At 46.0% G+C, this 23716-nt stretch overlaps 1 protein-coding gene across 5 annotated transcripts in view; it reads left to right on the plus strand.

Annotated features, from left to right (window-relative positions):
- The window catches only part of SPTBN1 (spectrin beta, non-erythrocytic 1), a 121369-nt gene that overhangs the window by 51505 nt on the left and 46148 nt on the right, over positions 1-23716 (plus strand). For all 5 annotated transcript variants that reach the window (XM_082276570.1, XM_082276568.1, XM_082276569.1 and 2 more), the window contains one exon: positions 22439-22590. In XM_082276570.1, the coding sequence (XP_082132696.1) occupies positions 22439-22590 (152 nt within the window). The remainder of the gene's footprint in view (positions 1-22438; positions 22591-23716) is intronic.

The raw sequence follows: 23716 nt of genomic DNA on the forward strand, positions 1-23716 counted from the left end.
GCTGCTGTGCACGTTTGTATTTCGGCAGGGTATTGAGGTGCCAGTCAGAGCTCGTCGAGGCATCCTTATTTACGTTAGAGCCCTCCCCCTCCAGTGCACAGCCCATTAATCTTGCAGTAATACCCAGCACACTGATAACTGGGCAAGGAGCCACATGCACAGGGCATGTCAAAATCCTCAATATCGTCAAGTAACATAAACCGAAGTGACAGGAATTGGCGGTTTTAAGAACCTTTCGACAAAGCTTTCGTTTGTTCCCGGTGTGCTGGAGCGTACATCTCCCCGCGTCCCCTCCTCGGCTGGTGCTAAATACTGAATGAGCGCTTCTGTGTGCGTGCGGTGCTTCTGCAAGCCGGCAGCCTGGCAGATAAGTAAAGAGAAGTGCCCTCCTTTTCAAGTGATAGTAATCTGAGACTTTTCCGTTACATGAGGCTCCTAACAAAAGGTTGTAATTCCAGCAGCTTCGCTCGGGAAGGTACCACCGTGCGCGGCGGCGGTGCCGGCAGCGCGGGGCCGGGACCCTGCGGGCAGCCGCTCTCGGGCGCGCGGCGGAAGGACTCACTGGGGCGTTGCATGAGCCGGGCCGCTCTTCCCCTGCTCCGCCGCCCCTTCGCCCTTGGTACAGCCTTCCTTGCCTCCATACCGAGCCGTATGGTAATCGAGTGACATCAGCCCGCGCCCGGGCGGCTGCTGATTATATTACAAACCAGCAGAAAGGTCTGAGGTGTGCGCGGCTCCTGGGAGCGCCGGCCAGGGCGGCAGCGCGTGGCTCCATGCTGACTTTACTTCGGGCTGAATCGCACGCTTGCTTTTATTTTACTTGGTTTTGCCAGAGCATTTGAACCAGATTCAAGCACTTGAGAGTTGACTGTTGTGGAACTGGGGGGAAAAAAAAAAAAATCCAAACCAGAAACTACCCTCCTGGTGCTTTAAGTTTGAATCCATTACAGAGAGCTTACCGCCAAGCCACACTGCTGGATTTTGAACCGAAGCTGTTATTTACTTAGGGCTCAGGGGGGAGCGTTTTCGCTAGGGACTGACGCCAAACTACTGAGGAAGCTGGGATTTACCTGGATGTGTGGTAAAGAAACTTGTGGTTCCTTTATGCTGCAGTTCATCGTATCCCTGCGTTACTTGTAAATGGAATTACAAAAATCAACCAGTATGCCCGGGCCGTTGTCCCCAGGATATGCAGCTCAGGTGCCGTATAACTATAACCAGTTAGAAGGACGATTCAAGCAGTTACAAGGTAAGTCTGTGCGGGTTTTTTGGAGGTGTTGCCATGCTCTGATCCTTGTAAACATGTTAGTCCAGGCGTGTTCTCATTGCACCAAGGTGTTAGGATGAAAGTGGTGCTGTGGGAAGAGGGATATTGTGTGGCTCTTCACGCTCCGAAGGTGTCCCGAGCCTTACACAGGGTTAAGCTGTGTGTCCAGCCTCTGAGCCCCTCAGCCTTGCAGATGAGGACTAAGCCAGACCATGTCACTTAGAACAATAAGGGGGAGAGTGAGGAAGCAGTTTTCCATTTATTTTATCCTTAAATAAAATACAAGTAAAACTGGCCATCAATCACAAATCCTAGCTGTGTTTGGGTGCAGTTTGCAGTGCAAGGGCCCTTTCCAACCCCTGCACACCTCCTGCAAAGGCGGGTGGCTTCACCTCTTCAAATGAGGAACTGTTGCATAATTCCCTAACGAATTAGTTTGCTCACACCATAGATCTCTGAGAAAGCACTCGTGTACTTCAACGTTCCCAGTTTTCTTTGCTTTTAGACAGGTGGAATGTTCTTTAATATTTTCCCATCAAACTCCCTGTCTGTGTGAGGACCAGACGGTTCTTTTGGGGGTGCCGTATGCTCTCGGCAGGGAGGGTAGGCCTCGGCCCGGGCCGCAAACCCCCAGTGCAAGGGGGAGGATGGTGCCCAGCAGCTCCCTGCCTCAGGCAGGGCAAAACAAGCTCTGCTGTTTCTCTGTGGAAGACGCGTCCCAGCAATGAATGAATTCTGGGATTGCAGTTGGAAAAGAAAAAGGAATTCTTCACTGAAACCAAACCTCCTCCTCCTCTAGATCCATGTGACTCCGGAGATAGTCCCAGACCAGCCTGAGTACAGCGAAGTGCTGCCCTTCTGTGCACGTTTCTTAATTTACTCTGCTCTGTGCTGCAAGTGTGGTCTGTGGTTCATGTCAGAGGGGAAGAGCCTGGTTAGTGCTAAGAATGTTCCCATTTGTTGGTTTAAGAAGGGACAGGGGGAAAAAAATCATTCATAGCACTTTGTTTATCTTGTAAACTGGCGCACAGCAATGGCTGCATACTGCATGTAGTGAGACAAAATGACAGCATCCTAAACACTGGGAACATGGAAATTCCTGGGGCAAAGCATGGAAAATCCCGGCTCCAAACTTGCACATGAGGGAATACGTTACAGGCTTTATCTTGGACATCTGTCAGATCTTAGGCTGTGGTACTTGTGTTGGAAAGAACTAAGTTTGTGGCATGAAGAAAAACCTGGCTCATGCCTCTTTCTTTGCTGGTTTAGTTAGCAGTATAAAGAAGGCAGATTTTATCATTTTCAGGGTCACTGCTTCAGGAATCCATTATCTGTGTGTTTACATCACACTGAAAGAGGAAAGCAGACCGCATTGTTGAAAGCACAGAAAGTGAGTTTTCCCTTCAGTGGAATGCACTGAGTTGACTTTAAAAAAAAAGGTTAGAAAAAGATGTAGTGCTCTCCCTAAAGTACTGCAATTTCCTCCAGCAAAAGAGATAAAATGCAGTAAATTCTGTGCAGTTTTGCAGCAGACCATCCTATGGCTGTTTACTCACATCACAGGCTTGAAATGAGTGCTGCCAGTGATCTTGTTCAGGGTGGAGCTTAGGTGCAGACAATGTTGTAAATTATGCACCAGATACTCCATAAAATGCTAAATAACCATACAAAATATCGTGTGTGCTGGAAAGGGAGTGGCTTAACTCTGCTGACACAGAAGACGTCTTTCCTTGGATTAATGGCTCTTTGCTTAAAGAATGTCTACAAAGCCATTGTTTTGGGGTTGTAAGATCTTGAGGGGATTCTTGCTGGAAGGCTCTGGTGGGAACAGGGAGTGTTCTGTGGCACTGGGCAAGGCTCAAGCCCAGCAAAGATGAACTAAATATATGTAATGTTTTAAAATTATGGATTTATCACCAGTTTTACCTCTTTCACTATGGAGGTGTAAAAACAAGTAAGAGCAGATGCATTTCAAATAATCAAATACTCATTGATAACTGTTTCATCCCTCCTACATCTGGTAGGAGGGCTCTCTAGAGCAGAACAGGTGTTGGCACCACACAGATTTCTCTAACTTCTGCTCCTTCACACACTGAATTTACCCCTCTTTTCTTCACAGTTCCTACAATTATCATGTGAATCCTCAGCTTTGCACTAGGTTATAGCAAGGTACTGTTTAGATCTAGTGAATGTTGAGTTTTCCTCAAAGAAAGCACTTGGGAGTATACTGTTTTGTCTAAAATAACGCAGAGCAAGTGCTCAGGCCCTGTACAAAGAGAAGTCTGAATCAGCAATGAGTAGGAGACAACTCTCTCTGATCTCCTAATTCCTAAAATAGACAGTACATGAGGTTTGGCATTGCCAGCCAGCTTCACATGAGGAGAGGAGCCAGCCTAATTCTGCCCCAAAACAGTATGGACAGAGCAAGTTCACAACATACATGATTCCCTAGGCACTCCTACATTCCACCTCTTTTAAACGCCTTGAAGTGATGAGCGTAAGGAAACTCTCATTCAACTTGATGATGGTTGTGGGGTGATTAAAGCAGATTTTCCAGCCCAATCCCACTGGGGCATGAAGCCAGTGCAGGTTGTGGGATTGCACTGAAGGAACCAGACCGGCTCCTTCAGCACCTGGAAGGGTCACCCGGCAGGGGATCCCAGCTCCCATTTGCCTTGATGGGCCAAAGAGAAGCAGGATGTGGCAGAAGCCATTGCTAGGAGTGAATCAAGACTGTCTTTGTGTCAAAAGAAGCCCTGAAGTCCTTTGTATGATAATCCAAGAGTTTAGCATACCCAGTCCTTGTGCTCGTGAGAATGTCAGCACAGGTGTGGGGAGAAAAATGCTTTAGCAAGTTGTGTTTCCTTTATTAAGTTTCAGTAAGTTCCTGTTATGGTTAGTTCACCCGGTCCTGGAATGATAAGTGAGCGATATTATCAGTGGTTACTATCCTCTTAAACCTAGGTGTGGAGTTTTGGTTCTCATGGCCACTTGTGCAGTAGAAAGGGATCAGGTTGCATGGCTGCAGTTGCTTGCTGCAAGTAAAGACAGAACCCCAAAACTTGTTTGTGGGAAACACGTTGCCATGGAGCTTGTGCAGGTTCTGTCAGTGGAGAAAATTTGGCGTGCTACAATGAGGAATTAATTGCAAATCAAACCAGATATGTTGCTGTTGTTACAAAACGAAGGCTGTCACCCGTGGTATGTTAATGTGGCAGGATCCTGTGGATTGGCTGGGCACGTGTGTAGGAGCTGGCAAGAAGAGGTTAATGCAAGTCAAGAATTTGGAAGGAGATCCCTGCAGCTGTATCACCTTCCAGCGAGAAGGGTGCACAGGGAAGCAGCTATCATCACTGCTCCGGGGGCTCTTTCCCACCTGCTTAGCAGGACAGTGGTATTTATTAACATCTTTGGCATTCGGTAGCGTGGTGACTCTATCAGCTCCTGCCCCGTCATTGGAAAGTTGGGTCTCAGCTCTGGGGCTGTGCCCGAGGTGTGAGATTTCCAGTGGTAATTACAAATGTGGAATCTTGGGGGATGGGGGTGAGCTAGATCGGCACTCCTGATAAATCGCGGCGGAAAGCCAGCTTTTAAAGGAGCTCTGCCGTGTGTCCTGCTGTGTGGGACATTTCAGATTTGGGCATTTTTGTAATGCTGCCTTTTAGGCTGGGCATTGGCATTTTAGTGGGAGCCCAGGCTGCCTGGGAGGAAGCGCCTTTATTTTGAGCTGTGTTAGAAATATATGTTTGAAAAACTGGACGCTGGAATAAGCTGTAGGAAAGGTGAGCTGCCTTTCCCATCACAGGTGTTTAAGATCAGTTCTAAGCTCTGGTTCATGGGACTACGAGGCTGACTGTGGTTGCACAGCACTACCTGCACCAGGAAAGGCAATGCAACTGTATTTCAGGTGTTTGGGCAAAGCCCCTCTCTCTGATAGCAGAGCCTTTCAGCAGGGAAGCTCCTTGGCTTGGAATCCTTTGATCTGCAATGACCCAAGGAGGTTTGGCATAAAAGGAGACACACACCACTTCTATTTTTCAGTGGTCACTGGTAATCAGCTTGGTAATATATGAATATAGGTATTGATTGGTTCCCATCCAGGCTGCAGGACAGCAGAAGAATTTTCCTGGTTTTCTGTTCACAAGCAGGGTGTTTTCCCACAGCTTTTCCTGCAAGAAAACCTTCCCCCCAAATCCCCGTCTATGCTCAAGGTTAAACAGGGAGCTTCTGCTGCCAACAGAGCAGTTTGCAGGAGTTGCAGCGCTGTCCTGCACTAGGGCAGAGATGCCCTCTGTGACACCAGGATCCTTGGAGTTCCTCCCGTGGGTGCCCTTTGAGCAGCCAGTTTCAGCAGCCGCCTTCCTGGTTGGGAGATTTACCTTGCTAAGGCTTTGAGTCTCCTGGGAGCAGTGACCTGCATAGCTCCAGGCGCTGATTACTGACCTGGGACACCCTACTTTGTCTACCAAATGGGTCACTGGCATTTCTTGTCATGGTAATTTCTGTTAAAGCTGAAATGCAGGGAGGCTGAATTTCATTCTGGATGAAATGTGTCTGGGTTACACCGATTTTTGGCTTTTTCCCCTCCATGTTCTCAGATCCACCAAAGGTGCAAATTCCTGTCCCTGTAGCAAATTTTGCTCGATTTTCTGGTGTCTGCAATATTCCAAAGCCTGCATGTATCACAGCAAACTTCAGTCTTCTGGTTTGGGTGAACACCTGAGCACAAGCTGCACGGTTGGAAGCCCTGTCAGATTTGCAAAGAGTTTTAAAGGGGTCTCACACTGACTTGTATGTGCATTTCTCTGATAGCTGCGCTCTTATTCTTTCCAATGCAAAGATTCCTGCAAACATATCCAAATCCTGACTCAATTTTTGGGCAAAAATTTACTTTTTCTGGTCATGGATTTTGGTACTTGTGGAGATAGAGAAGGCACGTTAAAGGATCTCAGGGTAAGGTATTTCTGCTTATGTGATCAGTGTTGATACAGGTCGAAAAGCAAACATTTAAATTGGATTTGGCTCTTCGCTGAAGTAACTGTGAACATTTACAACTTCAAACTGTTGGCTCAGGTCTTTTGTCGTCTGTTCTCTTCAGTTTTCATTTAGAATATGTTTGTAACATTTGGTTTCTTAACTGTGTGTGTAAGGAACTTAATTTAAAAACAAACAGAAATCTCTAGGTGCTCTAGCCTAATTTTTTTTTTTTTTTTAAAAAGGGCAATTCTGGAGCACTTTTTGTGGCTCTGAAATGAAGTAAACAGAGCTTGTCAGCAGATATTTTCACATGGGACAGTGGGGTATTTTGAATACCCTGCGGGAGATATGTAGCCAGAGTTAAAACAGTAAAATTATTTGTGTGGTGCTCAGCTGGTGTAAATCTCCACAGCTCATGGATCTGGGAATGCAGCACATGAATCAGCCCTTGGGTGTTTCTGCATTCCATGTCTCCAAGAAGTTCCGTGTCACAGACCATCCCAGTGTTTCATGGGCATGTTGTAATCACCTGGGAGTGCAGGCTCCTATTCCAAATATTTTTCCTATCCAAGAGCCCTATTCAAATGGATTGTGGGTTTTGCCATTAACTTGTGTGGAAAGTAGGGCTATAAAACAAGCCTACGGACAGAGATGAAAGTGGTGATAAAACAACAGAACAATGGTTGTCTTCCATTCCTGAGCTCTTTCCCAATTTGGGTTTGTGATTTCCTCTTTTTCCTTAGTTTCTTTCATCTCTCTGTTTTCTGTTGGGTGCATGCCTTGACTATTAAAGTGGGCGAGCTGCTACCTAAGCTTAGTAGAAATGGTGAAGAAAATCAAATTACAACGTGATTGACAAAATCCCCGTTCCCTCTCCCTGTACTAAACTCCTCTCCTGTGAGATCCCAGCACAGGGTGTGGGCTTTGGTAACTGCACCCCTTCTGCTCAGAGTCTGAATTTCAAATAATTTCATGAGTATTTGATTACTAACAGCTCTGAAGGTCTTTTTGTTCCTGTTTAAGTTGAATTGAGAAGTATTAAGTATCAGTTATTAAGTAGCAGGGTATGACAATGACATTTTTTCCTCATGTGAAAATGAATAATCTTCATTAAATAGATGGTTTTGGGAAAACTCTTACACCAAAGCTTGGGAATTAGTCTCTGTTGACTTTCAAAGCTGTGGTGAAGAAGATAGAATATCATAAATAAGGTGGTTGAGAATCTGCTTTGCTCTTCCCACAAGAAATCAAATCTGAAATTCCATTTGGAAGTTTATATCTGGGCCTGGCAGGTAACGGCCTTTATCCCAGTGTGATTGTCCAAGTGAAGTGACACTTCATCAACGATTAAAGTTGTTTAACAAGTATTAGTAAACAACTCCCCTCCCAACTCAAAATGAGTCCTTTCAAAGTAAAGGGTCATTTGTGGAGAGAGTAAGAAACTCTTGGATTACTCTGCATTCCACCAGCTGAAATTCAGTGCAACAGGAATGAGGTGATGGCCTGGCCTGCAGAAGCAGAGGGGAACCTGATGAGCACAGAGGTGCTGTGGGGAGCAGGGCCTCAGTCCCAGCTGCGCCTCGAACACTTCATGTCCCTGTTGGCACCCAGAGTCACTGTGGCCCTCCTGTCTTCATGGAGAGCCTCGTGCAATTAAGGGGAGCACGTGAGCCCAAAATTGCTCACTGCTCCTGAAAATGCATCGAGCTGAGTCCTCACATTTGTGCCACAGGAGAGAGGCCCAGAGGGATGGGGAGCACTCATGCTTGTGACTTGTGATGCGGAGCCCGAGGTCGCGGTGGCCGGGAGAGCCCATGCTCACACAAAAGCCCTTGTGCACTTGCTGCTGGAGCGAGGGTATCCCGGGCTGAGAGCCTCCTTTGTTGGAGAGCACTGCTGTAGCCAAACTAATATTAACCAGGCTCGTAGCCCTGCTCAATGCCCCACTGTTCCCGAGAAAGGAGCTTACAGAGAAAGGCCCTTCAGTGTGCAGGGAACAGCACAGCCCGGCAGACACGCAGGCAGCCACTGGGCCATGGTCTGGGGGCCACGCTCTTGCCTTTTCAAAGGGCTTGTGAAAGAGCTGGCATTACCAAGTGGCCTTTTCATGGGATAACTGGAAGTTCTGATAATTCTGTGTTCAGTCAAGTTTGGTTTGTTCATAAAATATAAGCTGGAACTGGAAAGTGCAAGCCCAGTTTCACATATGTGACAAAGTGACACTGAACAGGGTCAGTTTGCTCTTTGGTGGGAATCAGTAGCATGCACAGTCCTGCACTGATTTTGGCTAAACTGTATTGAGGAGGAGGTCATAAATATGATTTTTATGCATTATTTCTATTAGCAAAAATGAGCAGTGTCATCCCAAATGGCATTGTACAGAAGGCATATTTGGTATCCCTAGCAGAGACTTCAAACATCTCTGCCTACAATATTGCCAAAATGGCCAGGCATGTGCTTCCGAGGATTGGTTTGGTTTTGAGATTAGTGGTTTTAAGTTCTCTTGCCTGTTTTAGTTCTGTTGGGACTGAGTTTTCAGGCAGAGTAGCTGGAGAATTGCTCACCAAAGGGTCAGTGGAAAAAGCGCAGTGGCAAGGTACAAACATGATCTGTGTGACCACAGTACTCTAATCACAAGCAAAGGGTGACCTTATGCCTTCAAAGATTAAACAAAACAACATGTGGTTACAAAGAGATTTAAGAGTTTATCTGAAAAGAATAAACGCTGGCTGCCCAGATTTTTCTTGGAATGAAACCCCTATGGTTTAATAAAGATACCTAAATTTCACTTAATGGCTTGGCAACCTCAGCAGAAAATCAGCCAGTATGCAGCACCCACTTCTCAGATAGTCTAAACCAATGCAGTCCCGTTAAAAGGAGCTGCACAAACAACACCGTGCTGAGGGGTTTTGTCTCTCAAATCCAGTCCTGTACCTACATTTTTCTCAAATAACAGTTTCCCCTTGGTTTCAGCTTCTCTGTGCTAACACCAAATACTGGTTCTGCCTTCTCCTTTCAAAAAACCTCTGAAGTCCAATTCTTAATGCTCATTTTGTCCAGGAAGTGTTTCCAGTTTTTGAAAATATGATCTGATTATGATTTGGTTCCAGGAAAAAAGATAATTGAAAACCTGACCATCCCATCTGCAGTCAACTAACTACGGTTTGCTTTGGGTAATAATTAATTCTACATCTAGTTTAGTATCTTTCCACGGTTATTTGGAGGGAAGCTAGACTTTGATAGTGCAACGGCTGCTTTTTTCAGGGTGTGTTCCTCTGTCAACTCAGATTGCCTGGCAATATAATGGGAGAGACTGCTGTGAAATCACAGATGTGACTGTACTGTGATTGCAGGCTGACATGAGTAAGAGCCATTACAGAATGGCACTTAAGGCAGGCTCTGAGTAAATAGGGGAGGTGTCTGGAAACATCAAATATTGGTGGTGTTCTGAACTTCTGACCTTTCTGTTATCCTCGTCACGGGAAGTTCAATAATTTGGGTTATCTTTACTTTTGAGTGCTGAGTGTCTCATGTTCTCCCTCCCTGTGCCTTTGTTCACCCTGTGGGGTGCGAGTTGAGTTTCATCCTCACAGCCTCCCCTGGGATCAGAAACAGTGAGTGTGTCACTTCTAGCTCAAGGAAGTCTCTTCAGAAAACTGGCATTGCCCGCAGACGGTTTCCTGACTGTTCCCTGGGTGATGTCCTGGCCACTGTCACTTGTGCAGGTGCACTGATAATCTGTCAGCTTTTAATAGCAGATTAAGGGCTGGTTGCATCTGGACCTGGTTGCTCTTAGCTGTGGCCTAAGTCCTTACGGAAGGAGCTCACAGGGCGAGGCATGGAAGTTGTGGAACATTTTTTCCATAAATCCCCTGCTGCTGATATATTATTAAATGCTTCTCTCTCTGCTTCTCCTCCAAAGTAAATATGTCTGATAGGGTATATAATAAAATTCCCATGATACAAACCTTATTTACTGGAGCCTTCGCTCTTAACAGTTGGCTCGCACTGGTGTTTGCCAGCACACTGATGCTAATGATGCTCTGTGCCACTTGAAAGATGCTCCCGTGTCCTCAGCGCCTGGCGCCGGCCATGTTCCAGCCAATTCCTCACTGCACATACTTTTTTCCTAAATAAAAGCAGTCACAAGTTGTCCTGGAGAGGAGACAACACTTAAGGACACCTAGTATGTAAAATCTCTTACCATGCAGCATGTCCTGGCAGTGCCATCCCCCGCAGGGATGGATTGGAGCTCTGCCCTGGCGCCAGCAGAGCTGCTCCCCAGGCTGGGTATGGCAGGGCTGGGACAAGCATGGAATGAAACAGCAGCTCCAAGGGGACTTCCCCCTGGTTTTCCCAAATGACTGAAATGGCTGGGCAGGGTGGTGTGATCTCTGCAGTGCCCATTTCAGGGTGCTGGGTGTGGGGCTGTCCTTTCCCTCTCCTCCAGCCTCATGAGCATGGCCCATCCCAGCCAGTTCCTGGCAGGTTTCAGGTGTACTTGCGTGAGCCACCTAATGCCAGAACACCTTTTGTTTTCTGTGCTGCACAACTCAGCTTTCCCTTCTGGTTTCGCTCCTGTTGCCAAGTTTAGAAACATTTCTCTGGCATCAGCTGCAGGTCACCGTGGCCTTCACATTCAGAAGTGTATTCATGGGGCTTTTCCTTTTGCATAAACATCTGGTGTATCTGAGTTACGCTGAAATGTGTGAAATGTGTGTAAGTTTGGAGACCTGAAAGTCAGTGAGTTGTGATTGAGGCTTCAGGAACATACAAATGAGTGTAAGATGCCATTCTTGTGCCTGTGTACCCCTGTATCTGTGTGATTTGGAGGTGTGTAAGATGGGTGCAAGCACACATAGTCTGTGCAAATGTGCAGTAGTTCTGTGCTTAACCAATACCTGAACTCTGTTCTAGTGACATTGCTGTTGCACTAACAGACAACTGGGAGCATTAATTAGACACTGAACTTTCAGAAGTTGTTTTCCTTTATTAATTGCCATTACCCCATAGTCTGTTTGGGGCTTTATTCTGTATTTTGGGGCTTTTAAAAGAAACACCACATCACCAATTCACATTTTGAGGGGGAAAAGCCCAGAATATGGAGCCCATGTGCAACATGGCTAAAGAGGCATCAGTGAAATGACTGTTATCAGGAGTCTTTGAGTGCTTTCATAATTTCCTCATTGTGCTAAAAATGAAAGAAAGTAAGTGAAGGTAAGTTCTTGGGAGCTCTCCTGGATCCCTTCTGTAGGAGCCACACCTTTGTCCCTGTGTAGGGCCTTTCAATTGTTGCAGTCAAGGCCTTGCACAATCAGTACAACTCACAAGTCCACTTTTAAGACTAGAAAAACAAGAAACAAGTGATGTTTCTGGATGAAGATACACATGTAAGGTATTCAAAGTATAATTTTACCCTAATTTCTTCAAATTTGCATCACCTTTTAAATCTCAGAGAGACCTTTGAGGGTTTCAAACAAAGGGTTTTTTTCTGGTACTGCTTTGAAAGTTATTACCTGGGCAGGAAATACTGTGGTGGAAAGGGATCTCTTTTCCCCACTCTTGCATAATTCCAAAGGCTAAAATGATTTTGCTTAAACATGCCACATTGTCCCACAAAAGCAGATCAGTAAATGACCTTTGGATTGGAATCAAACAGGCAAGTACGAAAATGTTGAGGTGAGGAGCTAGAATGCATGTGCAACTAGTTTGTGCCTCAGAATTCGCAATAAAGCAGATGTGGCATGAAAAGAAAGATTTCTTATTATTAATTGTTATTTTTTTAAATTGCCACATGGATTTCTTAAAGAACTCCTTTACTATACAGAGTGACTGGTTGGAATGTGTGTTCAAGTCGAGATCATGGTTCAGTTTTCTGGAGCTTTTTTTAAGCAAGCAAACAGGTGAAGGTGTCAGTTCTGCCAGTCTCAAAAGACACCAACTCCAGGACTTTCTTGGGAGCTCTGCATGATGGGTTTGCAGATTAGAGTCAGAGAAGATTAGGGATTTTTCCTCTAATGCTTCTTATTAGCAGTTTGTCTCAAATCTCATTAAAATTAATGCATTTTTAAAACTCCCTTTTTAGAAATAATGGCATTTTATAAATATCAACGTTCCTTCAGTTATACAAGTGATTTTTATTGTAACCTACAGTATTTTTATTGCTGTTACTCATTCAGTTTTCACCTTTGGGATTTAGTTTGCTGGGCTATGGTCTGTCCTACCTGTGGTGGTGCTGCTTTTATGTAGTGCTGCTTTTATTCAGCATCCTGTCAGCACAGTGTAGTGCATCTGACTCTACATTATGGCACGCAATTAACAATAGTAAATTATTGTGTGGCCATGGAAACTGCAGGAACTAAACACATTGTTCAGCAAGGCTATGAATTCAGCTCTTATTAATCCCTGATCAGCACAGTGGTTGTTTAAATACATGTTCTTCCATTTAAAATATTTCTGTGATAATGAAAATTATAATTTAGCAGCAATTAATTATAATGATAACATCTCTTAGCACAGAGATTTAATATTTTGAAAGGATTAAATGCAATCATCATAGATTTCTTTATTTTCTATTCATGCTTCTCTGTCATTAAGGTGAAATTAGATTTAAACATGAAACCAACAAAGGTTTGGCATTTCTTTCATCTATTCTTCATTCTGTTTGCAGTGAGTTTTTACAGAAGCATGGTCAAAATATACCACAGCTTTGACTTTGCTTTCCATATAATGTCTCAACTTGTGCCTCAGATGAAAGAAGAGATCCCACAGCTCTCTGAAATCCCTCAGTGGGATTCCATAAGAATACTGGCAGTGCAGTCTTCTGGCCTATTCTTGTTTAAGCTTGCTGGAATTCATAGAATCACAGAATAGTTCAGGTTGGGAGAGGAGTTTATTTGGTCCAGCACACCTGCTCAGAGCAGGGGTACTCCCGTGATAGATCAGGTTGCTTAGGGATTTGTCCTCCTGAGATCTGAATCTCCCTAACGATGAAGTCCCCACAGCCTGTGGGGGAGGTAGTGTCTCAACACCCTCACAGTGACAGATTTCTTCTGGATATCCCATCAGGATTGCCCTTGCTTGGCTCCCCCCAGCCTTGCATCCTGGCAGGTCTCCTCTCTCCAGGGTGGTGTGTGCCACTGGAGGTGGTTGCCCACAGGGCCAGGGTTTGCTCTGGAAAAGATGGGATTCACCATGCATTTTGCTGTCTTCACAGGGAATGCTGACTCCTGATGCCCATCTCTCTGTGGCTCCTCTCTGGTTAATGTCAGTTACAATTCTGTATTTCCAAATCCCTAGCTAAGGAGGGTCCCAGGCTGGGCACACAGGACCAGTAGGAATTGCACTGTGGGAATAGCAGTGCCAGTAGTCTTATGTGAGAGCAGCTGCATTCCCTGCAGTTCTGAGAACAGGGAGGAACACTGAAAGGAAAAGAGAACAACAGAAATAATAAAACCCCCCAGCTCCTTCCTCCTACCCTTGTTTTCCTTCCCACAGACGAGTGGGAGTCCACTGTAAAAATTCTCATTCTGCTGGGTTTGCTGAACATGGGAAGAAATAAGATGAATCTGATGTAGGGAAGTACCTGGCATGTTCCCTGCCTGTGCCAAGCCTTGCTCTCATCCTCATTCAACACTGTCAGTCAAAGAGTGGTTTGGACAAGTATAGAAAAATGGTTTTGTCCCCCTCAAAAATCCCCTGGCACTTCCCTGCATTATACATATAATGTGTTTCAAAGGAAACTGCCAAGACCCCCCAGATTGTGTGTACTTGAAACAGTGCAGTGACCTCAGGTTTTCATTGTTCTTCTGTGGAAATTTCAGAGTCAGTGTCCTGGGACAGGCAGATGCTTTTTCCATGCTCCTTTTGATGAAGTGATTTGTTCCTTACATAAGAGGGAAAAGTGGCAACAAGCACTGACATCAAATAGCCGCGAGGGGTTTGTGTCCTTTCGTGTAAAATGCCAACAGCACTGAGACATTTTCCATGTTGCTTTTTAGAGGAGGCCCATTTGAACACTGCACGCCATGAGGCCAGAAAGTTACTCCTTTATTCATCCATTCTTATGCTATTTTGCTGTAAATATGGTTTTGTAACATCTTTCTTCAGAAAGGAGGAAGAGAGGCCCAGAGGAGGCCACCAAGATGGTTAGAGAGATGGAGCACCTCTCCTTTGGGAAAGTCTGAGAGAATTGGGATTGTTCAGCCTGGGGAAGAGAAGCTTCAGGGTGACCTGACTGTGGCATGACAATGCCTGAAGAAGGTACAGGAAAGGTGGAGAGAGACTATTTACAAGGGTCTGGAGTAACAGGGCAAGGGGGGGAATGGCTTTACACTGACAGAGAGAAGGGTTAGATGGGACATGGGAAGGAAATTCTTCCCTATGAGGGTGGTGAGGCCATGGCATAGATTGCCCAGAGCAGCTGTGGATGCCCCATCCCTGGAAATGTTTAAGACTGGGCTAGGTGGAGCTCTGGGCAATCTGACCTAGTGGAAGGTGTCCTGGCCCATGGCAGAGAGGTGGAACTGGGTTATATTTAAGGTCCTGTCCAACCCAAAGTAGTCTGTGATTCTGTGATGCAGTTTGGGGTCCAGGCCTTGATCTTTGTGACCATTTTGTTCAGTGGACTTGTGCAACCCAGGGCAGGTGCTGGTGGTTGAGGCTGAAGGTGGGCGTAGGTGTTTCCAAGAGCAGCACGCAGAAGTCTTAAACCATTTGAATCACCCACTAGAAAGGTTGTGTTTCTATAGCTGCTTTGCATTTCATACAGAAGAACAAGCAGTTGGTGGGGGTTCCTGGGGAACCAGAAGAGCAGCTGACTGGTTACTGTTGCTGTAATGGGCTCTGTGATGGGTGTTCTCCACACAGGGAGCTGGACATGTTGTGGGAGATGGTTACACAGGTTTGTATTCCAGCCCCCCCAAGTTAAACAAGCAGTTCAAACATCCACCACCAATGCAGGGAGAGTTGAGCACCTGCTCCTCTAAATCTGCTTAAATGTGTCATCTTCATCTTCTGAATGGAAACAAAAGTTAAAAATCACAAGCTGAGTTCTTCCACCAGTTTAATCTGTTAAACCCAGATGACTTTTATATTTATTTGCTGTGGGAGGCTTTACAATGACTTTTTGCAGATGAACATAATCATTCCTGTACATGAATCTGCATCTGGCTTGTGGAAGGTTTATTTTTGTGTTGCTGACACCAAAATGTCATAAACTCTGTGTAAAAACGAAGACAATGGAATGACCTGCCCTTCCACACCCCGTAATGCTTGGCTGGCTCCTGGACATTGTTCTGTGCATCATGTTTATGTGAGGGAGGTTTAGTGCCATCAAAGACAGAAAGCAGCAGAATTGTTTGTTCCACCTGCTGCTCCATTATGTAGCTTTCCCTTTTTTATTTTCCAAAGCATTTTCAGCAGTGAAAGTGGTCACATGCTGTAATGTTTGTTAGGGAAGGGTAGATATTTAATAGGATTTAGTAGCTGGCTGGTGCTTCCTAGTAAAAGCAAAAGGATTGCTGAACACACCCCTGGTTTCTCCACAATTGTCTCCATGTAGCAGAGTTGGGAAAGCAGCAAGGATTTTGCTCCTAATGAAATCACCAGCTAAACACAGCACAAACAAAATCCCCTCATTTCTTTGTCATCTTTAACATTTGCATTCAAGTTCTTGTTTAAGTCATGCTGGAGCATGTAAAAGCTTTGGTGTGATCTCACCAGTTTGGATGGGAAGTCACTCCACAGATTACTTTGTGCCATAAAATAACCATTAACAAATGCATCCTATTTGCATCAGAATGATCAGCTGCTCCACTCCCATTCCTCCGTGGTAAACTGTTGGCAAGATTAAAGTGAAGGAGATGCCTTTCTCTAAGCACTGGTTCCACGTGTATCATTTTCTCTGTATGTCGTGTAAATTTGACTCCCTGCAGGTTTGGTTCTAGTTTTTTCCTTGTCCCTGTATGTGTGCACTATGGACTTGTGTTTTCTACATTAAGCTCTGTTTTTTCCATTTTTATCAATCCCAGTTTTCCTAACCTGTCATCTGCAGCTGGAGAAAAGCAGCGTCCACTGCTCAGTTTATTGCTGTAGGACACTTGAATGTTAAGAGAAAATTTCCTTTTCTCTACTGATAGCTAGTAGTGATCTTTCCTTGTTCCTTCATTTTCCTCCCTATAGATCAATTCCAATATATTTCCATTTAGACTCTCAGTGCCTGGCTGTGCGTGCTTATGCATTGTTCTCTGGGCTTCCTGATGCCGTAAGGACTAATCCAGCATGTGTGGGACCATGTGGAAAGGCCATCATTTTGGGAGTGTTTACCCAAGCAGATGTTTCTCTCCTCAGCTGATCCTCAGTGGATACACTGAGGTGCGTTTTCCCCTCTGGGCTATATTTAGTGGTGCATCAGTTGTGTGCTTTGCATAGCTACACACCCCACAAGCCGCAGTCCCACAGTGGGTCTCCCCCAGGGTGGGGTTCTGCTGGGCTGAGGTGTGAACAAACCCAGCCTCAGCCTCCTTCCCCAGCCTGGGGCACAGCCCAGGGCTGCTGTCAGTCCCCAGCCTTCTCTGAGCACACAGCCCTCGGTTTGGACAGGGAATTTAAGGAGCAAGAGCCACCAACACTGTTTTGTTTGTCAAGATGCTGCTGGAGTGGTGGCCAAAGGAGCTGTGTCAGACCCACTGAGGACTCTGTGTGCCTCAGGGCCAGGTCACTCCATTCAAGCCTGCCTGGAACACCAGAGGCTGGACCCATGTTAGTTATTTCATGTTCACTGTCGCTCTTTTCTTATTCCAATAAACAGTGAAGGTTATCACAGCACATCCATTCATGTTGTTTCCTGATAAAATCTTGTTTGATCACCACATTCTTGTCCCAGTAGCTGATCTGCCCTTCTCTCAGGCTTCTTTCTCAACTGAAAAACCTCTAAGCACAGCTGGAATTTGTGAAGCTGTGGATATTACTGGTTATTTCACTCCGCATCCTTGCATCTGTGAGAAAGCTTTGGGTGATATCCTGCACCCTGAAAACCAACAGCAATGGGAACGTTGTCCTGTGAAAGGAAGCTCTGTTTTCTCTGTGCTCTGTTAAATGAGAATATGATCTGGGAAATTCTGGGAAGCTGTGGATAGTGGATATTAGCAGAAGTGGTGTGCCTAGAGCAGCACTCAGCTGATCTCTGAGTTAGTGGGTGCAGCAGTGCTTCATGTAGGACACACACTGGATGCTATAGTGAAAAAAATAATCATTTTAAGCTGGAAAGATTACTTCCAGCATGGAAATATAAGATGTAAACCTGCAAGAGACAGAGCTTTTGGAGTCAGGGATTAAAAGTTATCTGTAATTTGTCTTGCTTGAGGTATTGCAGGGATCCATGGACAGTGCCTAGAGCAGCTGCCCTCGGGCTGGACTCAGCAGGGAGGCTGTCAGTGCCACTGATGGCTGGGCTGTCCTGAGGGGCTGAGACCCCAGCAGCAGTCCTAGACTGCTCCTTTCAGCTCTTCTTTTTGTGCTCCACTTTCCCTGTTTGGGCTCTTTTGGGAGCATCCCCTTTGCTGTGTGGAGGCCTTTGCCCCTGCCCAGGGGCTGGTGGGAGCTGTCCCACACCCAAAGTCATTGCAGGGCTGGCAGCAGCGTGGCCCAAGCAGATTTACCATTCTGTTTGAAAGGGATTCAAGGTCAGTTTGTTGGAAATGTGGTTTGACTGGTATGGAAGCGAGCAGGGTGTCTGGAAGCGGTGTTTAGCAGGCAGGTGGTGGCACAGGTAACCTTTGCCACAGCTGCGGTCAGTGCTGCTGCGCGCGAAGGCCCTGGGGCCCGTAACGCCTCCTGGCATGTGGGAGTGCACGGGGTCACGGGGCCCACGTTGGTCTCGGTCTGCTCCTGCAGCCCTGCCTTTCCCAGGGCAGTTATTAAAACAAGTTCACCATTATTCTGGCACAGCCCTATTGAGTTCACCCAGCAGAGCTGAGTGTGTGACAAGGGGGAGGTGTATGTGACCCTGGTACCACTGTCCCACAATGGGGACTCAGTGACTGAGCTCTGGGCTTTCAGAAAGTTGACTGCATTTTTGTCAGGATTTTTTCTTATCAAATTAGTGGAGGAAGAAGTGTTTCCCCCCAAGCGAGGAAAGGGTTTGGTGCCTGTTTGTGATCCTGTCCAGCTCAGTTTATGCTTTCAGTGTACAAATTCTGGTTTATTTATTAAACTCCTAAACAAAGTCAGTCCTTGATGCGTCACAATCACAGCATCAGAGTTTGCAAGCCTGTCTGGTGGCAGCATTGTCATGGGGCCTTCCGCATAAAGGAAATTTCCTTCCCAGTGTTGCTTCAAGATAAGTTGGATTCTCTATTATCGATACTGCTCTGAGAGTGGCTTCCGTTTTCCTGCTGTTCATGTTTTGCATGTTGCTCATTTCTCTTTACCCTTGGGAAACAAATGTTTTCACAAGCTGTAGGACACTTGGAGCTCCACCCATATCCTCTCGTTTTAATTAATCTTCAAAATCCATAACTGTGTTTTTGAAAGTATGAAGGACATTTGTCAAAACCATCACATGACGTTCGTAAATAGCACTCAGGGCCCATGGCTGATGTTAAATCCCTGGAGTCATCACTCATGGATGTACCTAGTCCTTACTGTGGAGGTTTTTGCACATTAGGAGAGTCACAGTTGTGTTGTTTGCTTAACCGAATTGTCAGGGCTCTAAGCCCATTTCTGTACGTATCTTTCTTTTCTTCTTTACAACCAAAATTTCTTGGTTTTAATTCTGTGTGTGTTTTAACCTGAAACCCCAGAGCAGAAAAATAGTTTATCAGTTAGAAAGGGTTGATAAAAGCATTGCAAAAACCTGCTGTCATTGTGAAACACCATGTAGAAATAATCAGGAGAGGTTTTAACATGACCAACTCCAGTCACGCCACTTTCCAAATGGGCTTGGTTTGCTTTCCCACGTTGTGGGAGTGCAAGAGGAGTGAAGTGATGCAGGGTAAGAAGGGCTGTGCCTTCTCCCTCCAGGGGCTTCTCTGGCTGAGAATATCAGGGGGAATTAGAGCTGTGCTCCGCCTGTGCCAAGTGCGGGATAAAGCCCGGCCTTCCTGGGTGACTGCCCCATTAGGAGCCTGAAAGAGCTGCTGTGTCTCTCCAGTGGCATTTTTCTGACATAAGTTGCTGGTTGTCCCCAAAACTTGGCAGTGGCATGTGGGGCCTGGCCCTTGTGTGGTGCCACAGGGTTTTCCCACAGGGCTGCACCCGTGAGGATCTCCCTGCTTTGGGCCCTGCTGGCCATAAATCAGAGGAGAGATGGAAAGAAAGTGAAAAGCCATCAATAGCTCCAGCACTGAACTTGCTGGAGCTCATGTGAAAAGACGACTGTAGGCTCAGTATGAGGAGTTAGCGCTGGAACACAGCTGTGGTCCCAGTAGAGACTTTCACACTATTTTTAAATGGTGGGACCAGCAGGGAGGAGGCCGGTGCCACAGATGGGTGGGGATCAGGTGAGAGGAGCTCAGGCAAGAGCGAGCTGGGGTGGGGGCAGAGGGGGGGAGGCAGAGAAACCAACCGGGCCCTGCAGCCTCTCGCTGTAAACAGGAAATCGAGGCCACCGAGAGCAAGGCTGAGGAAACGGGAAGGCAGAAGGGGAGAGGCAGCGACTGGCTTTGAACTCTAGAGTAAAGAAAGCACTTCCTAACGGCACCACCATCAGCTCCCCCAGCACAGAGGGCCTCCAGCCAGCCTGGGCTCCCATCTTCTCCCTCCCTGATAGTTCACTGTGCTTGAGGATGCTGAGGCACTACTCCAGACAAGGAGTCAGTCAAGCTTTCTTGGGTTTTTTCCCTGAGTCCCCACTGCCTGAAGAATGCACTTTGTCCTTCTTTGGGGCTGCTGAAAGTGCTGGGGTCGTAAAACTTTTTGGGAAAGCAGCTCCTGAGCCACATGGACACTGTCCCCAGGAGGGACCCATCTTCCCTGTCCTGGAAGGGCCGCTTGCTCTGTTGGCTTCCTTGACTTGCTTTCAACACTAGAAGGTCCCAAGCTGGTGTCAGTTAATACCACGGCTCCAAAGGTTTCACAACGTGACTTGTTGTGTCACTGCATTTCCCACATCATGTCTTTCATCTGTTCAAAATTAGGCCCTGACTCTTCTTCTCCTTTTACTAAACACACATGGATGTTCTTTTCCCACTCTTTACTTTCACTGTGACCCCGGATTGGGAGGATTATTGATAGCCATAATTTTTGGCCAAAGATTTTTTTAATGGTTGGCTTTAAGATGGTATTTGATAGCTTCCTTGTTTTACATCATATTTTGTATATCCAGCTCTATTTTCATGATCCTGTACAGTGGCATTTTTCTTTGGAATGAATGTAAGCATAGGGATCACTGAATGTTGTGTTTCTGTGTAGAGACTACAGTGATTAAATAAACAAACTTCCTGAGCTGTTTTGGGGCTTGTTCAAGCTGGTGAAGGGAGACATAATTTCTGTTGGAATTTTCTTTTAAAAGCACCAACTATTGCAAGGTTTCTCTTCTGTGACTAATTTCAAAAAAAAACCCTTAAAATAAAGGCATGGATTACTAGACAAGCAGATATGCAAGAACAGCATTCCCAGGCACTTGCTATAAATAGTTCATAAAATATATATTTAAAGCTGGTAGACACTAGTTGCAGTTCCTGCTGATTTCCTGTGCTTTTCCTCTATCACAGGGATCCTCTGCTCCACACAGAGTGAGGGCAAACACAAGTAATGCAAACTGTCAGTTCACCCAAAGCATGTTGTTTTGTCACTAACCCCACCTTTGACAGCTTTCCAAGCCACATTTGTAATTTCACACCTTACAGGTAGGTAAAAGCTGTCAAAACGGGGCAGTTTCAGTGCTGTAGCTTTGGTCATGACCAACCACATGGGTAGGAAGGACAAGTTCAGAAATAAGTGGGAGGAACGGAAATCTTAGGGTGGGGTTTGTGCAGTTGGGCAAACCACCACACAGTTCAGGTCTGCTTTCCCTCCCACTCACCACTGTTCTGTTATCTGATTTCTCTTCTTACTGTCTTTTCCTCTTTTACTTCTTCCCCATCTTTCTGTCCTCTTTACACTCAGCATCTTTGTCATCCCACATCACCAAGACTGGATTTTTGCTGCTGTCTCCAAGGTCCTGGGGTCAGTGACTGGTTATGAATGTGCTGGGACCATGCCTCTACCATGCTGCACTGCCAGGAAGGGAGCACATCCTTCCTTTGGAAGGACAGCATCCACCAAACCCCTGGGCAGTCATATCTGGAATGTTCTCTGTGTTTCAAGCAACATTCTTGGAGCTTTCAGAGCTGGGGATGCTGTAGTTTAGGATTAACCTGTCTTCATGTCCTGTTCCTGCACATGACAACAACTTTATAGTGACTGATGGGAGGCTTGGAATCTTGTCTGCCTGGGAAAGCAGAGCACTTCCATTCAGCTGTCTAACTGTAGCTTTCAGAGTCCGAGTCAGAGCACCTGTGTTTTGACAGATTTGGTCTGCAGTATTTCCCAGCTCAGTGAAATGACTTTTGGCTAACAAGGAAGGGCTTCATCCAAAGCCCTTGGCAAGAGAATGTAACCACAGAGATGTATAATGTTTTCTGTCTGAGAGCTCTAGGCTTGGCAGATAGCTGGGTAGGAGTTTGGGAATTAATGTGGACTGCAGTGAGCCTGTGCAGTAAGAGAGCTCCCACAGCCAATGTTTTCCTCTGTAAACAGTTGTGAAAGACTCTGGGAAGGTGGAAAGAATCTATTTTTCTATGGCTTGATATAAATGCTTGTCTACCTCAGGCATGCAGTTATGGAAAAATTCATCTTGACATTGTGTAAATACAGTTATAAATGTTGAATCTGCAAATAAATATTGTCATGAGAAGGGAAAAAGTCAGTGGTAAGCTTTGGTCTCTGCTCTCTGTCATACCTGTCTTAATCCAAAATGACTTGTGGTATTTTGGGGGATCTGTTGCGGATTTGTGTGTGTGTTCCAGAGCAGGTGAACTCAGCAGGTGAAAAACGGTGGGTTTTCAATGAAAAGTCCTAATTCCATCAATGATTCTCTGAAAAAGACAAGCCATACCTTTGATTTAATCTTAGGTGTTTGAACATCCCATTTGCACATAGAAACATGAGCTGTGATTCATTTCGAGTAAGGTTGTGTTGTTTTCCCCACAGATGAACGTGAGGCAGTTCAGAAGAAGACCTTCACAAAGTGGGTGAATTCCCACTTGGCTCGTGTGTCCTGCCGAATTACAGACCTGTACACTGACCTTCGAGATGGGAGGATGCTCATCAAACTCCTGGAAGTGCTTTCAGGAGAGAGACTTGTAAGTGCTTATTGATATCCATTGGGGGGGGGGGTTGGTTTGGGTTTGGGTGGGGTTTTGTGAATCCTTGGCCCAACTGCAGTACAGGAAATCTGAGTGCTGAGGGTTCAGCACTGAAAATGTCTTTTTATATATTAAAGGAAAAAAAAAAGGGCTCTATTGCTTCAGCTGGATCCAGACACCATTAAAATGCCTTCCTACCGGCTTCAGTGAGAATCAAAGGATGCCTTCTTCAAAGGTTCCTTGCTGGTAACATGCTGAGTGCTTCTAGCAGCATGTTCCCTGCTCCCAAATCTGACAGGCACAGAGCACAAAATGTTCCTGAGCCCCTTAGATCCCTCGGTGGTGGTGAGTTAGGTGTGCTGGGGGACGTTCCTGGGCCCTGTGGGCAGTGGCCCATTTTTCTGCTAACAAGCCCTGCACTGATGCAGGTGTGCAGGCCTGGCACATCCCTACTCCCTTCCTGGAGGGTGCCAGGGGTGTGCAGGACAAAAATTGGAGAGGGCCACGCCACCCTGGGAGTAGCTGGAACTGTGGTGTTCATTGCACCCAACCGCTCAGGAATGTTCCTGAGTGTACTTGATTTTACTCAGATAGATAAGGCTTGGGCTTTCTTTGATTGGGGGAATATCTAAAATCAATTTAAATAAATGGGTGAAATTCTTTCTTTGGGTGTGCTGAGGCACCCCCTTGGTACCAGCACAAGGAGTGGTGAGTAAGAAAGTCCTTGTAGTGAAAAATGCTGCTGCACAACAGGAAAACTGGGTGCCAGGAAATGGCTGGGTATCAGCTTCTCCTTCGGTTCCTTAAATGATAGCGATGCTCTTAACTGCCTAATTTAGAGAAATCTTTTCAAAGAAATACGGGTCTTTAGCTAAGACCCAAGGCTCCAGGGGGCTGGGTAATCACTTGTCATCAAGCTCTCCTATTAGTGGAGCTCCATGGCTTAAGACTCTGGTTAATGAGTGGAACATATGGCCCAGTGTAGTGTGTGTGTGCGGGAGGCAGGAGAGGAGCTTTCTGTGTGCGTCTGGGAGGGCGAGGGAGCTGTGACGTGCACAGAAGTGCCTGTGTGGATGGGGTAACAGATCCTGGTGTTCATCAGCTGCCGTTTGCTCAGAGCCCC

Source organism: Coloeus monedula (assembly GCF_965178545.1).
Source record: "Coloeus monedula genome assembly, chromosome: 2".
In the NCBI taxonomy this organism is placed as follows: Eukaryota; Metazoa; Chordata; class Aves; order Passeriformes; family Corvidae; genus Coloeus; species Coloeus monedula.